The following is a 13,700-nucleotide window of genomic DNA, read 5'->3' on the forward strand; positions in this document are numbered from 1 at the left end:
GAATCATTTTTGACCATGGTGAAAACTTTCCATCTCTTCTTATTTCTTTCCTGTCTTCAGCACCTAATGCCAAGGATCTGGATGTGTTTATCAAACGGAACCAAGAGTCAGGCTTTGGCTTCAGAGTTCTGGGTGGCGAGGGGCCAGATCAACCGGTGAGTTGCACAAATTATGTGGGATGATAGGAAGTTTCCAAAAACAAAAACGAAATAGACTATCAGTTAATATAAACTCCTTATAATCACATCAACAGGTTGATGTGCTCTTTCAAGCACAGATCATTTCGATTTCTTCTTCAGGTGTACATCGGCGCCATTGTTCCACTCGGTGCGGCCGAGAAGGACGGCCGTTTGCGAGCCGGAGATGAGTTGCTGTGTATAGACGGCGTTCCCGTTAAGGGCAAGTCGCACAAACAAGTGCTGGAACTGATGACCAACGCCGCGAGGAATGGCCAAGTCATGCTGACCGTCCGCCGGAAGCTGACACACACAGGTAGGTCTGCTGTGTATAATCAGCTCTGCATTCCTCCGAGGGCACTCGCAGCACAGTTCCTTCATCTCCTCATTTGCCTCAGATCAGCATGCTGGAGGAGAACCTCGGGGAAAAAGCTTTGATGTGGGATTTGCTCAGTAATCCTTTAAATTTGCTCTGGGTGACTTCCCTGTTGGAAAAAAAATTTGGAATAAATGAAGTTTGATTAAAATGATGACTTTCTGCTTTGAAGGCACTTTCTCTACCTCTTGAAAGAAGATTTAATTTGATTTCATTAAAGATATTAAAACTATTTTACAAAAAGGTTGAAATAAGATGGTCGCTTTGTTGCTACATTAAAAAGCTGAGCTGATTTACATCTCAAAGTACTTTCTGAAAGTGTTTTTGCAGTAGCTCATACCTCCTGCTGAAATAAGGCCGTTTTAAACCCGCAAATAGCCACTTTATCTTTAGCAGGAGCACTTTTTCTAATGACTGTGCAGAAAATAAGCATCTGTCATGAGGACTCTCTGCTTTTATTGCTGGGTTTTAGAAAGATGAATAGGCTGGTTAAAGATCACAAAGCAAACATTCAACAAAAAGGGACTGACTCACATTCTTTTTTTCACATATCAATGTCTTTAGATTTGTTCTCTGTTCAAGAGAAGCAATAAATCTCCTGAGTGCCAAAAGCACATATTTAACACCTACATAAGTTTGTAAAATATATCAATATATGTGATATTAAAAAGAAAACTGAATATAATACATATATTAATATTTCTTTTGAAAAATATGAGACGATTAGAAAATAAAATGAGAAAATATATAAATCTATTTCATTTGACTATTTCATATGCCTGTGTTGCTGTATATCAATAATTTATTTTAGAGAATGTGTGACCAAAACAATCAGTTACTAATTTTCTCTAATTTTTATGTACATTTATTTATTACAATTTTATTTTATTTTAAATACCATACAGCCAATTACTCATTGACGGGATGGCCCTAATGTTCTGTTAAACCGGTCTGTACGGACTAGCCTGTAGTCAAAACACAAACATTGTCTTGTTTGTGTTTTGTCATTCTTCAGAGGCTGACGAAGAGGAAGAGAGCAGCCAGCAGCCTCAGCAGGTGGCGTCGGCTCTGGTCAACAGCTCTCCCAAAGTGCCTCGCGTTGAGGCGCCAAACGCCGTCCAGCCTGCTCAGCTCCCCAGACCAGAGAGCTTTGATGTTACCCTGCAGCGGAAAGACAATGAAGGCTTTGGTTTTGTTATCCTCACATCAAAGAACAAACCCCCACCTGGAGGTGTGGAGCAAACACAAACACGACACATGCATGATTTTTGTTTTCCTAGATCAGATTTAGAATTGATGCAAATCAGCACAGCAATGGGTCAGGATATGCTTGAGGGTTTCAAGAATTTACTTCAAGTTTCGTATTATAGCAGCAGTTTACAACATTAAGAGCCAAAAATCCAATTTAGCCCCATCTATATAGACTCTAAGTTCAAATTCTGTTTGTTTCAAATGCATTCATTTCAATGTACATTATTAATAACTCTGTTTGCGGCTTTGTACAGAAAAGAAGCACAGACACAGTGATTCTGTAGTACTGTCTTTAGGAAATGTATGACTATACATAATTAATGGCAGCAATATATCAATCAGAAGTGTTGTCTAGAAAAGAGAAACAGCTGATAATGAAATCACTGAGCCCGGAATCCTTTCTATGGGAAAGAAAAACGATTAATTGTGATTAATCAATTGTCGAATAATCATCAACTAATTCAGTAATTGATTAATCGTTAATTGAAGTATACAGACTCCACCAAACTCAATTTTCTGAAAGAACATAATTATCAGAGCAATAATTAAGGCAAGACTTTACAAAAAATATGTACATTTTGCATTTAAGTTAAAAAAACCCACCTTTGTTTGTAAATATGTTCATCCCAGAACTCTTTTAGCAGCATAGTTCTACCTGGACCTAATTGAAAATCCTTTTAAAAATCTTTTGTTATCAAATTATTAATCATTTAAACCAAAAAATAATTATCAAATTACCCCTACCTGGCATTAATGTTAAGTTGAGTAGAAACGGATGAAATTTTCACAAGAAGTTTTTTTGTTTTGTTTTTTTTAGCTGCAGTTGCATTCTTTGCTACAAATGATCAACTGTATACTGAAGGCACATACAGTTGAACATTTGCCTAAAATGCAAATGTTATTGCATTCTAGCCAATCAATTTTTTATTTTCTTATTTAAAAAAGGAATTGATTCATTTCCTTTTTTGCATCTTTTATTTATAATATCGCATAAAAATGTTTAAATGATTAAATGAAAAATATGCAGAATATGTCAAATTTATATGATTAATTGATTAACCATCTGAATAATTGATAGAATAACAAATTACTAAAATAATTATTAGTTGCAGCCCTAATACATGATAATTACTCAGAAATTACTCTATTAATGATTCCATTCAGAAAAGAGAACCAGAGGTAATGGCAGTAGTAGTTCTATCCGTGATTAATAAAAGAGAGTTAAACACAGAAGCACTGGATCAGAGATGATGCAAAGTAAATGACAATAAAAGTTTTGTCAGTCACACATTCCAGGAAAGAAACAGCTTATCGCAGCATCACTGGGCTTACCTTCGACTGCAAACGTCATAACGAATGGTGCATTCGATGAACAGGCTGCCTAATTTGACTTCTTCTGAAAGGGATGCGTTTGTGGCTCGATTTCAATAAACTTCATTCCAATAAACACGGCCTTGTTATTACAGCGCTAGAACCACAGCTGACTTCATTAGTTTCTTTGTGCAACTCTTAAAATACAGAGAAAAAAGCTCTTTACCTTTATTGAAATATCGGACATTGCTGTTCTGTGACATATTTTATTGTAAGCAAACTATTCCTTTGGATGTAGAATCAGGATGCGTACCACTGAATCACTGCTATAGAAACATGCTAAAAGTCAGAGTTTTTCCTTTCATCTTTTTTTATGACAGTCATACCGCACAAAATCGGTCGTATTATTGAGGGGAGCCCCACAGACCGCATAGGTCACATGAAGGTGGGGGACCGTATATCTGCTGTCAACGGCCAGTCCATCATGGAACTGTCGCACAACGACATTGTTCAGCTCATAAAAGATGCCGGAAACACAGTCACGCTGACTGTCGTCCCTGAAGAAGGTAATCAGGCGTCACTCTGGTTTCTGTCCGGCTAATTGGGAGGGTATCCCTTCTTCTTTCTTTTTCTAATGGGCTAACAGGACTGTTGATGCTTTCTCTGTCCTTACAGACGGCGCTCCTCCATCTGGAACAAATTCAGTAAAGCACAGTCCTTCAATCCAACATAGAGCCATGGGCCAACAGCCTTCCAGTCATCTAGACAGGTATAGTAACACACAGCGATATGCAATAGGTTAAGTCGGCTTGAACAGAAAAATATTTCAAAAAAAATCTCCAAAGTGCTTATAATTTTTATAAAATTTTCTAGTAGATTTTAAATAGGTCATGTTTTTTCTTTGATTTTGAGTTTGGCCATCGCTAATTGCTAAAAATGTCATCAACTCTAAAATTAAACCATAAAGTTCCTGTAAAGTGGATTAAACCCAGCCATTTTCTAATTTTTAGACAAATTAAACAAGGATTGAATCTTTTGTGCTGTAGTTCAGAGGAACAGTCCAGTTTGGAAAGCCAAGAAAACAGAATGTTGCTGAGTAAGACAGATGAATAAAAAGTCCCAGTTGACTGTCTTAAAGCTTCTGGAAAACATGGCGCTCTGTTTTGTAGCTGTCATGCCGTTTGTCTTGTGTCCTCACCAAGCATTTAAACAAGCCCCAAGTCCAGACAGTGGGAGAGATAAAATACAGTTGTTCCTTAAAGGAGCACAGTGGATAGAGAACAAAATATTTCAGATTTTTGTTTAACATGAGGAGAGTTCTCTGACCAACACTGTTCCTAAACATAAGATATCTTTAGTATCCTTTCTGGAAAAGTATGGAATTTTATTCAAGTATTGTCCAAGTCGGGATACGTATAGGCATAGAAAAATATTAGTCTTTTTTAAGACTTATTCTTCATTCCCTTGTCTCAAAGTTCCATCATTAGTCCACCTATTCACCTGTCCATCCTTAGAAATGTCTGGCAGAAGTTCTTAGTCACATGTTGTACTATATCGTAAAATAGTACAAATAATTTATTTCAAATGGCACTTAAAATCCAAAATGAGTTGCTGCTGGCCACACCCCTCAATACAATGTTTACATTTGCATGTGAAAATGGCAGCAAACAGATGGCACAGTTTTTCAACCATACATCTTTGAAAAGCATTAGTAAAACCTTGTGTACAACCAACAAGAATGCAGCAAGTGGTTTCTGGATGGTATGTCAGCAACAAAGCCATTTTCTAGCAGCCATTGTACAGCGCATACAGCAGTACAAACAGCTGACCAAACATGCTGGAGCCCCACTTGTGTTGCTAGGTAACAATTGTGACTTAGCGATTGGGAGTTTTTTGAAATGACTAATTTTGCAGGCACCATAAAACATGAAATTATTGCCAAAAAACAGCTGGGAGTTCTTTTAAGCACTTTGGCTGTTTTTGGAAGCAGTTGAGACAAAACTGGAAGTATAAAGAATTTGTAATATTTTTGCATAAAAATTAAAACATAATTTTGTAAAACTATGTTTTCATAATAAAACAGAAGAGTGAGCTTTAATCTGGTTTAATGTCAGACAGAGAAAAAACGATGATGCTTGTTTTTATACATCTCATTCCAACTGTAAATGTATTATTTTGACAGTTTGGTGTTTTGTGACCTACATCTTGTTTTAAGCACCTTGGGGTTAATTAAGATGGCTTGCCTTCACTGCAGAACGTTTTGTAAACTCAAGTAAAGGTGTTGTTTTTAGACATCAAATAAAAGGTTCTAAAGAAGCTCCCAAACCTCTGTTCATCTGTTTCCTGCTTCTTTATCTTTCATATTTCTATGTAAAAGATGCTTCATAGAAATCATCTCTATCACAACATGCCACTGTGTTTGAATCAGAGAAATTTGTACACCCACATGAGACACGAGACGGTCCACTGCCGGTTCTTCCACGTGAAATCACAAATTACCTCCCAAAGTCACAACTCTCGTCTGTTTCTGCATTGCCATGGGGCTCATTATCATCTCCTGTGGTCTGCACACATCTTGTTACCGAAAAGCACAGAGAATCCCCCAGTGGTCACTCCTTGGACAGAGAGGAAAGCAAACGGGGAAGGATTAATGAACAGGCTTTCTTTCTTTTTGAACTTTCTTCAAACAAGATTACCTGTGCGAGAATCCTCAATCCTTTCTCAGTGGCTTCATTTGGACTTTGCATTAACGCCTTTTTTAATCACCAGAGCATGCCTTGGCTTTGGCTCAGATATGAGCAGCGGCTGTCGGCTTCAGCTTGGCAGTCGGAAGTGAGCAAACTCTTCTCAGCACAGAGAATTTCTCAGCTCTTCAGATGGTGTGTCAACGCAGCAAAGTTCCCACAAAGGCATTGTAATGAGCTCTTCAAAGCATTAAAGCGTGCCGCTGTTATCTGTCACGGAAATGTAAAAGCAACACAGCTCTTTGAAGGATTTATAGTTCTCAATACATGCTGTAATAAAAGCAACAGAGAGAGGCTACACTGCTGTAATCACAACGTGGAAGTGTGTAGATATTAACACCACTTATTGTTTTAATCTAGTCTTCTAGTATTTCTTCTGTTTTGTGTCTCATTATAACATGTTTGCTGTCTTCTCTGTGGTAGGGCCGCTGAGTCTGAGATGAGGAACTCTCTTCAACCGAACGAGATGGGAGCAATCGCCACATCTGGACCCAAACAGGTAAAACCTATTCAGTTTTGTTGCAAGGTTCCTGAGGTAATAAAGCTCACTTCCTTGTGTTGGAACTACAGGGCAGCTTTGTGGTGGAGCTGGAGCGCAGTCAGAGGGGCTTCGGCTTCAGTCTGAGAGGAGGAAAGGAGTACAACATGGGCCTGTACATCCTGCGCCTGGCCGAGGAGGGGCCTGCTCTTAAAGATGGACGGATACATGTGAGTTGGTTTAATAATGTCTCTCTGACATCCTGATAAACCAGGTGATACCACAAGCTGATCCTAATAAACAACACACTGAGATCCATCATTTTGTATATGCATTCATCAAGCCATTTTCCATCCATCCATCCATTCATATGGCCAGCAATCCATCAGTCATCTATTTGTCTATCCATCTATCCATCCATTCACGAGTAAATCCATCTCCATCCATCCAGCCATTTTCCATCCACTATCCATCCATCAATCCGTCCATCCATCTATCTATCCATCATCATAAACTTGTGGTTATAGTGACATCATGGGAAGTATGCTTGTAAACTGAAACTATTGTAATTTCAGGTTGGGGATCAGATTGTGGAGATCAACGGCGAGGCCACTCAGGGCATCACACACACTCGGGCCATCGAGCTGATCCAGGCAGGGGGCAACAAGGTTCACCTGCTGCTCCGACCCGGCCAGGGCCTCGTCCCAGATCACAGTGAGTCACAGCATCCATCCGCCTACACACACATCAGATCAACAGCATATTAACCAGGCATACATTAGAGCGATATGGTTGGCAGGGAGGTGCATCCTGATTCACATGCATGAGTTTCAGGCTTCTCTTTAACCTTTCTCTCTTGCCATTCTCATCCAAAACTTCTAACTCAGTCTGCCTGTTGTGCTGTTTATCCTCCTTGCTTTCTCCCTGTTTCCTCTCTGGCACGGCTGTCTGTTTCTACCTTTTTATCTCTTCCTCCAATAGGTTCCAACTCTTCTTCCACCCTGTGCTTCTACATGAAACCAGAACATCACTAAAGGCCTCACTGCTTTTCTCGGTCTGTCTCTAATAAACTTGGTAAAACATTTTGCCTCTAATTTTCTCTCAGATTTCAAGTGCTGTCTGTTGTGTACTTTTATGTTAACTGAAATGATTACAGTGTCGTGCAAAAGTATTGACATCCCTTGAATGTTTCTAAGTGTCAGTGTGATTTTGTGTGATAGACTTGCAAAGGAAAATGATACACAGTTTTTAATATTTCAACGATCTAAAAATCTGAAATGTGTGGCGTACATATGTATTCACGCTCTTTTACTCTGATACAACCGTTGGTTTCATTAAAGTGTCCTGTGCAGCAGAGTAGCACTGAATTGTTGCCAAGGAGAAGCGCAACATTACAGCTCACAAGCTGTAATGCTCCACTTATAAAAAAAAGTAATAATAATACTACAACAAAATTAAATCCACTGCAAACAAATTCTGCCAGAAGTTAGCTGGTTAATACAAAGAGCTCCCCTGAATAAAAGCCAGCTATTCTCTGAAGGCCTCAGAAGTTTGTTTGAATGAACAGCATTGTGAAAATAAAGGAACACAACAGACAGGTCAGGGTCATCTGTGAAGAAGTTTAAACCAGTGTTAGGTGATAAAATGACATTTTATGCTTTGAATATAAAAAAATGCAAACCTGATTAATCACCTGATTAATCACCTAACCTGTCAGTATGGTGACTCTGGAAGAGTTGCACAGATCCATTCTGGATCCATTGTCCAATCCAGTATCCAAAGGAAAAATATATTAAAGTTAGTGGTTATAACATGAACAAATGTGAACATGTCAGGAGGTATAAATACATTTGCAAAGCACTATATGTATGTGTCCACAATGCCACTGAACACACCACGTCCTCTTTTGTAAAAGAAAAAAACAGTGGAAAAGTTCTTAATCTGTTATTGATCAAAGAGTGACAGGTGATAACAGGATCTGTGTGCATTCACTGGCATCAGCCTTTTAATTTCAAAGACAAAAAGAAGAAATAATTCGTATGAGTTGCTGCTCCGAGAAATCCAAAAAGCTCATTTCAGTGCCGGTAGATCCATCACTCTGCTTTATTTATTTATTTATTTTTGTTCCTCTCTTGAATTTTTCTGCCGCCTATATCAGCTCAGAGCCACGGCTGTGCGCTTCTTATCAGCTCGGTGGAAAATTGAAACGTCAGTCCCAGTTGAACCCTAGCACCCTTCCAGCTGATGCATATCTGAAGCTAGGCCAATATTTAGATGGAGATTGCAAAGGCTTATTGCAGAAAGTGTGATGCTGCTTCTAATGAATAATGTTTTTATGTCTTAATTTTTGTTGACTTTGCAGCACATGAAGAGGTTTTAGTTTTTACATGATGTTTGAAACCCTGCGTAGTGTCAGAGTGGCTCTCAAAAGTTTAGACACCCCTAGAAAAATGCTTTCGTTTTTATATATCCAAAGAGACAATGGAACTTTTTCCACCTTAAATGGTATTTAATTTATTCAGTTCTGCTATATGTGATTGCTTATGATTGTAAAACCTTAAGCTAACAAGTTGTTAAATCAAAAGCAGCACCCAGACTCTGTTGGTAGAACCTTATTAGCTTTCAACATCTTGACTTGTAATATTTGACCTCACTCTCTTGCAAAAAATCTGTAAGATTATGGAGACGTCTCTCTTATAGTGACCCAACAAATTCAATTCTGGATTTGTCTGGGCCACTCCAAACCTTTTTTTCTTCAGGAGAAGCTTTCTATTGTTGATTTTGGGTGCTTGCTTGTATTCACTGCGATGTTTAAAAGTAAAATCTTACCTAATTGTCAGCTTCCTAAAGGTTTTGGGCCAAATCTGATTAATTCATTTAGTTCCAGCTAAAGAAAGCAACTACCATCACCATGTTTCTTATTTTCTAGATTATTGCAGGGGTTTTTGTTTTTTCTTTGAATTGTATGGAATAAATGTCACCTTTTAACGTTGGAAAATGTTTTGAGATCATTTGAAATGGTGTCTAAACCACTGAAATCCAGTGGATGCTTAGCAGAAATGTTTTTCAATATCTGTTATTGTTATATTTGTTATATCCGTTATATTTTTTTCCAGGTACAAAAGACAAAGTAACCATTCCAACGACAAGCTTTCCCAGACTCTCTGCATCCGATGACCAGTCATCTCCAGCTTCCCCGTCCTCTAACTCAGGATGGTCACCATCTTCCTCCAAAGTATTTGCCCCTGATGAGCCATCAGCCGGGGATTACAGAGTGCTTGGTTTCCCCGGTGCTGGACAAGAGCATGGTAGACAAGCTAACCGATCAAGAGGACAGCAGGTCCCTACTCACAATCATAGGCGTTCTACTAGCCCTAGAAAAACTGGGCAGAGCGACTACAAATCTGGCAGTCCCAGGAAAGCAACAGAAGGTCAAATGGACAATGTGGAGCATTCTCAGAGCCCCCAAAAAACACTGGAGGACATGAGCAAGGAAAGAAAAACTCCTGGGCAGAGAGACCAGCGCTCCTCTAGTCCAAGGAAGGGCCCCAAGAGAGAGCATGATCCTGTCCTGCATTCAAGGAACCCAGAAGACCCTCAGAGCCCCAGACGCCCAGCTGGACAACAGCCGGCGGGGGAAGTGAAAGACTGGAGACATAAGGGGGAGGATGCAACTTACCGGCAGGAGAGAGGGGCTGCAGAGAGTGGAGACAAAAGCTGGGGGGCCGACGATCATCACAAGAAGGGAAAGCGAGCTGAGAAAGAGGCAATGGCGCAGAAATCCCACAGGGAGAGGGCAGGGTCGGACGCCGACCCTGCCGGCCAAAGGGGTGGAAGAGAGAGAGCCGAAAAGGAATATCCAGAGGCCAAGTATCAGGGGCCGGCCGAGCAAGCAAACAGAAGGGACCCTAGAGGTTCCAGCAGTAGCATCCAGGATCCCAACTGCAACGGGACCAGCACCAGCAAGAAGGCTCCCATCACCCCCGGCCCGTGGAAAGTTCCCAGCTCGGCCAAGATCCAGTCCCACGTGGACTCCACATATGCAGACATCTGAAATCTCTCCAGGGCTGGATGAAGACGAAGCTCGGCCTACGAGAACTGAACACGGGTCGGAAAGATCGGCTCAAAATATAACCAGCAACATACCTTCTCATTTATACGTACGTCTCGTCGTTTTTTTTTTCTCACCCAGTTTGCCTCAGATTGTTTGCACCAACCTGCTGATCTCTGACATAAAACAAGTATTTGTACTTGACTCTGCTGCACAGCCACGTCAGATGAGTTGTGAGCAGGGTCTTTGGAAGGAAATCTATTCTGTGCCAATCAGAGACTCTGGTTAAATGGAAGCTGCTCCTGATAGCACTCACTGTGAATCAGTTTGGAGGAGTCCAAATGAAGTGCTCACCCTGTCTACCCGAGCCACATGAAGGAATCTGTGTTTTTTGTGTGTGTTTACTTTTGAAGGATTACAAGCATACTCAAGCACTCACAGCTTTTAAACCGAGCAGGATTTATTCACTGTTATAGTCCCAAAAGGGACCTTAGTTTTCTTCAAATGATCTAATTAGACAAACTTTTTTTTTCTTTTCATTTTGAGAAGCCGATGAAAGCTGTGATTTGTGTGACTGCATCCGAACATGTGAAGTTATAAATCCCATGTTGGTGGGAGGACCACTATGAAGCTTTATATGCATCAATGAGCAGACCAGATACTTGTGGTTATAGATCTAATGTTTTTTTGGTTTTTTTGTACTTGTGTTGTGAAAATAATGTGAGAATTAAAGCAAACAGGATAGTCTACACACGCGCCCATGTCGAGTGCACTTAGGTGGAGGCCGAACATGTGGATACACATCATTGCTTAAACAAATCCCCATTTTAAAAGCCTCAGACTTTACATGATATCTCACGGTCTATAAGCAGCGTCATCCATCATGTTGTTCACTGTTAGCAGCACTGTGCCGATGTGTGTTTTATTTATTCCTTTAGGATCTAATGTACTTCATCTGAAAAATTTAATATTTAGCAAAGTGATTACTCAAATATTGAACATATTTAGGATAAATAAATTAGCAGAGCCTTGCAACTGGTAAAAGTGCAAACTTTCCTTTTTTAATTTGCATAAAACATTTTGATATCTATTTGTATTATAAATAGAGGCACAAAAAACATCAACCCTAGTTCAAATGTTTGATATATAATGCCAGATGCATGCATTGGCACTCCTGGTAAAGATGTCCAAAAAGCCATGAAATCTTTGAATATTGTATTGCAGAGGTATCATTTCAGACCAATATTTTAAAAAAGTACATCCCTTTTTAAGATAATTATCTTTATATAAATAATAATTATGTACAGCATACATATCCTCCACCATGCTTAACAGTGAGTTTTTTTGTTTGTTTTTTTACATATTTTTACACTTTATTTTACAGGAAACACACCTGAAGTGTTAGCTGCCAAAAAGTTTAACCTTACTCTTATCTGAGCAAGAGTTTGCTCTTTGCTGCAGTGCTTCAAGGATAACCTTTGCATACCAACTTCCCTACCATCCTCCTCACTGTGAGTAGGAAATTTGCTTTTGTTCAAGAAAAGTGACTCCGTCTTTACACCACTAGGAAACTAAAAGTTGTGAATTATTAAAATGTTTCTATACACACAGACTAACTTAAAAAAAACAACCTCTGCTTACATATATCTTTAAACTAATTGTAAGGGTACTCATAACTATTATTTTGTTAGATAAAATGTTTTTCTTCACAAAATAGATGTCCTAAAAATTTATGTTTCTTCTTCAATTGTCTTATTAAGATTGTTCCACTGCAATAAAAACAAACTTATTTTAAGGCTTTTTACACATCTTTTACCAATGCTGCCAATCTTTGTGACTGGTGCTGTATTTTACTGTATATTAAACTCAAAGTGTAAATCTTAACATGTATTTCCAACATGGTTGTCAAGGTTGTTTTATACACAAAACCAGACCCTTAAAAGATTCGAACTAATCTTCAGTTTTGACATGAAAGCTGCTTGTTTGTGATTGCAGACACATCTACATAATGTGAAAACTTCTGCTCTGATTCTTTGGCAGTCTAATGGGAAGTTCTGATCAAAATGGGATTTAGTCTGGTGTTAAACGATGTAAAAATTACGAAAGCATTGACTACAACAACTGTGCTCCACCAACAAGAAAGAAAATGTAGCGTTTTGGTATTCCTACTGTGGACTAGAGTGACATCTAATGCTCCAACCTCTGCTCTGCACAAATAAGTCATAGCTTTAACCCCAACCCTCATCCCCCTACCTGCATATGAAGACGCAACATATGTTTGTCTGTGAGGCCGCTGAATAATTTATTGTCTGTTTTCACGTTGATATGATGGGCTACTGTCATTTTTACTGTTCATATCTTTACCATGTCTGATGCTGTGGCCTTGCATTGCTCCAACATATATAAAAGTCATAGTTTTGACATCATTGTAGTTGTAAATGTTTATAAATTGTACAGCACCTGTATAAAAAAAATGCCTTCATGAAGAAAAAAAAAATCTATGTAAATTGTTCCATTATTTTTTTAAGGGAGATGAGAGGAAATGTTATGCAATGGGTGAAAAAATAAATAAATAAATTGATCATGGCATACTGTTCATGCACTGATAAATAAAGGTTTACGGAATAAACATTACAGAGTTAAAGTATTTCATTCTGTCTCATACCAGGCAATGTTAGTAAAAACGTTTACAGCATACACATCCAATTTCAATTTCAATTCTTCAACACCAACAGACATTGTATCGCAGAATACAGAAGATGACATTTGAAAAGATGGAAGACTAAAAGACAGGTATGCTGATGACTAAACAAACCTTTCACTTATTTTGAACATGTCCTTGCGGACACATTGACTTTCTTTACTATAATTAACCCATTTTGTGCTCCGTGAAAAATCACAGTATAATTCTGAACTGTTATTTTTTTTAAAATTATTATTATTACTACATTTATTTATTTATTTATTTAGTTTGCTTGCTTTTTTGTGGGGGGCGGTTTATTGACCGGTTCTTGACCGTTTATTTAACCCGTATGTTTTCTTTATTTTAATTTTCTGCTGATAAATGTTCACTAACGGTTCAGCGTCGGCCGCGTGGAAGCACTCCCTCTTGTGGGTGTGATCAAATTAACCATGACGTCAGCTGAGCGAGAAGAGTGCGTGCGGAGCCGCACGCAGTCACCTCAAGTTCAACTACAACTCCCAAGAAGCCATGCGACAAATGTGAACTACAAAACCCACAATGTAACCACAACGCATGCGCAGCATCGTCAAAAATGTTTAAATTGACTACAAATTGTTCGGATAAGAACTA

The 13,700-nt window shown here is 38.9% G+C and overlaps 1 protein-coding gene and 1 long non-coding RNA gene across 5 annotated transcripts in view; one reads left to right on the forward strand and one right to left on the reverse strand.

Annotated features, from left to right (window-relative positions):
- Window positions 1-13,019, forward strand: part of magi3a (membrane associated guanylate kinase, WW and PDZ domain containing 3a) — a 131,827-nt gene extending 118,808 nt beyond the window's left edge. Inside the window, exons 13-22 of one of the 4 annotated variants that reach the window (XM_028011471.1) lie at window positions 61-155; window positions 300-492; window positions 1,568-1,783; window positions 3,495-3,680; window positions 3,790-3,883; window positions 6,282-6,357; window positions 6,429-6,566; window positions 6,912-7,050; window positions 7,318-7,410; window positions 9,453-9,565. In XM_028011471.1, the coding sequence (XP_027867272.1) occupies window positions 61-155; window positions 300-492; window positions 1,568-1,783; window positions 3,495-3,680; window positions 3,790-3,883; window positions 6,282-6,357; window positions 6,429-6,566; window positions 6,912-7,050; window positions 7,318-7,370 (1,190 nt within the window). In that variant the 3' untranslated portion in view covers window positions 7,371-7,410; window positions 9,453-9,565. Of the gene's footprint in view, window positions 1-60; window positions 156-299; window positions 493-1,567; window positions 1,784-3,494; window positions 3,681-3,789; window positions 3,884-6,281; window positions 6,358-6,428; window positions 6,567-6,911; window positions 7,051-7,317; window positions 7,411-9,452 lie in introns of all 4 variants that reach the window. The other 3 variants (XM_028011472.1, XM_028011469.1, XM_028011470.1) reach the window with 3 other exon arrangements.
- On the reverse strand, window positions 4,275-6,275 carry LOC114141071 (uncharacterized). The gene is made up of 2 exons (XR_003594762.1): window positions 5,811-6,275; window positions 4,275-5,729 (listed from the first exon to the last, which is right to left on the reverse strand). It is a non-coding gene; the product is annotated as an uncharacterized LOC114141071 (long non-coding RNA).
- Window positions 13,020-13,700: the final 681 nt, after the last annotated feature.

This window comes from Xiphophorus couchianus, chromosome 24, assembly GCF_001444195.1.
Source record: "Xiphophorus couchianus chromosome 24, X_couchianus-1.0, whole genome shotgun sequence".
Classification (NCBI taxonomy): domain Eukaryota; kingdom Metazoa; phylum Chordata; class Actinopteri; order Cyprinodontiformes; family Poeciliidae; genus Xiphophorus; species Xiphophorus couchianus.